A 2,484-nucleotide genomic window follows, 5' to 3' on the forward strand; every position below is an offset into this window, starting at 1 on the left:
CTCCCACCCCGCCCCACCCCGGCCCCCAGATCACCTGCGTCGTGAGCCACGCCATGCGCGGCCGGCCCGCCCCCAGGTCGTTCCCTATCCGCGTGCTGGCCGCGCCGCTGAGGCCGTGCGCCGCGAAGAAGCAGAGCGCGTGGATGTTGAAAGTGATGCCCATCATCGACATCGTCACCTGGTGACCGGCCGGGTGACGGCGGGTGACAGCGGGTGACGACGGGAGACGCAGGGCGGCCGCGGGGGCGCGGGCGGCATGGGTTGTTGGGTGAGTGTCGCGTCTCGCATGGCGGGCGGGGCAGACAGTGGTTGGCACGCCCTTCCGTAGCGAGGACCGACCAAATCCACGACACTCGCGGCTGCTGAAAACTCCGAGGCTGGGTGACACAGAGAAGGGTGGCAACATCCAGGGCACTGCCTGGCAAGAGCGACCCACGCGGGCGGAGGCGCCTCTCCCTTGCAGGCCAGGGCGGCCTGCCGCCCCCCCCCCCAAACCCCTCCCCACGGCTCACATCTGGGCTGGGCAGGAGACCTGAGAGCATCACAATCACCTCAAACGTCCACCAGTCCAGGCCTGGTGGCCGGGAAGATATGTGGGAGAGGGAGAGGAAGCAGGTGGACTATGCGTTGATGGTCGCAGGCCCGAGACTCAAGGGCTGGGGCCGCCGACGTGTTGGAACCTGGCGCCAGGCCCCGGCCGCGGCAGGTGGGACGCCGCCCGGCGCGTCAGTTGCCACGTTCTCGTAGGGTCGCTCGACTGCCGCAGGCATGCGTGGCGTCCCCCCCAATTTAGATCAGATCGCATCACATCACTCACAGATCATGACCATGGACGGCACCGCCATCGTGATGTACTGGGTCCAGCCCTCAAACGCCTCTCGCGTCCAGCCGCCCCAGGTGCACTTGCTGGGCGGCTGGGTGGGCGCGCGCACGTGCCGCAGACGCGCATGTGTGTTGACAACCACGCGGGGGCCGCTTGTTATGGGGACGCGTCGCCGCGCCGCGCTCGGGGCCAAAAGCTTGGGGAGCGCGGCCCCCTCGACAGCGGCCGGCCCGCGCAACCCGCGGCGCGCCTTCCCCTCCCCCAATAACTGTGAGCAACCAGGGACTGCGCCGGACCCCGCGCCGCGCATCCGCGCCCCATCGGGCCTCGCCTGCTTCCTGGTGTGGTAGACGCAGTACGACGCCATCATGACTAAGCTGGCAGCCTGCGTCAGGTCCCACGCCACAGCCGCCCCCAGGAGGCCCATCTTGTACCTGAAAGTTCAGATGTGCGGGTTAGTGGGGGTGCGATTGTCAGCAAAACAGCATCATGCATCCCAAAAAGAGAGAGGGCAGACGCCTGCGGGGGCTTGGGAGGCGGCCGGGGCTTGTGACAGCCGAGAGGCGTCCGGCGAAGACACAAGCGCAGATCGGCCGTTGGGAGGGGCCAGCGGTGCGGCGCGGCGCGGCGCGGCGCGGCGGGCACGCGCTCTGGTGTTTCGCCGACTGCGGCCCGCAGGTCGTTTCCCCCACCCTCCCAAGAAAGGGCCCTGCATGGATGAGAGGAGCTGCAGCGGGGATGAAAACGCCCCCAAACCCCTGTCCTTCGGCAGTCAGGTGGGCGGACCCCCCATGTCGGCGGCAAGAGGACGGTGGGCACAGCACGTGCGCAAAATCAGGGCTCGGGACGCCGCTCCGGGGGCCGCCGCGGCGTTGTATGTGCGAGGGGTGCGCACCGGAAGACGAAGACGTACAGGAAAAGGGGCGTCAGCAGCGTGGCCAGCAGCGTCACCACCATCAGCGGCTGCACCACCGACTGGGCAGACAGGTAGCGCCTGCGCGGAAGTTACGCGGGTGGCAGTGACATGGGCGGCAGTCACATGGGCGGCAGTCAAGCGGGTGGAAGTGCTGTGGAGGGCAGTTACATGGGCCACGGTCGCATGCCCGACGGTTTTTTTGGTGGCAGTCATATCAGTGACAGGCATGTGGGCACCACCTGGCGAGCCTGAGGCAATGGCGCGGCGCAGCGCATTGCCCTGGCCTAGCCCTGCGAGACACACCCTCAAAGCCTACCGCCAGCGGCACGCCTGTGCGCAAGCGTGCGCGCGACGCGCCTCGGCGCACAACCCTCAAGGCAGCTGCGCCGCCTCGCAGCGCTGCTTCAAAGCGCCCGCCGGCCCTGGCACCCCGGCGAGAAGCACGCATGCCGCCAGGCACGGACGCGCGCACGCACGCGTGCGCGCAGTGCATCACATGCGCGCGCGCAACGCCGCACCTGCAGCACTGGTCAGCAGCGTCGAGCACCAGCGCCGGCCCCAGCGCCAGGGTGAAGGCGCCCGCGGCCGCCGCGATCTGGGGGTCCTGACCCATCCTGACTAACAGGTAGGTGCCCCGCGTCCACAGCAGCAGCGCGCCCGCGCAGTACGCCAGGGATATCGCCAGCGCGCGCTGCAGCACGACGCCGACCTTCGCGGGATTTTGTGGGGTGTTGCAGGGTTGATT

The 2,484-nt window shown here is 68.9% G+C and overlaps 1 protein-coding gene across 1 annotated transcript in view; it reads right to left on the reverse strand.

The window, feature by feature from the left end:
* Positions 1–809: 809 nt before the first annotated feature.
* Positions 810–2,484, reverse strand: part of MNEG_8391 (MATE efflux family protein) — a gene marked incomplete at both ends in the record, with an annotated part of 2,675 nt that continues 1,000 nt past the window's right edge. The window contains 4 exons of the mRNA XM_014043134.1: positions 810–914; positions 1,197–1,257; positions 1,719–1,817; positions 2,258–2,448. Of these exons, the coding sequence (XP_013898588.1) occupies positions 810–914; positions 1,197–1,257; positions 1,719–1,817; positions 2,258–2,448 (456 nt within the window). The remainder of the gene's footprint in view (positions 915–1,196; positions 1,258–1,718; positions 1,818–2,257; positions 2,449–2,484) is intronic.

This window comes from Monoraphidium neglectum (genome assembly GCF_000611645.1).
Source record: "Monoraphidium neglectum strain SAG 48.87 unplaced genomic scaffold scaffold01590, whole genome shotgun sequence".
Lineage (NCBI taxonomy): Eukaryota > Viridiplantae > Chlorophyta > Chlorophyceae > Sphaeropleales > Selenastraceae > Monoraphidium > Monoraphidium neglectum.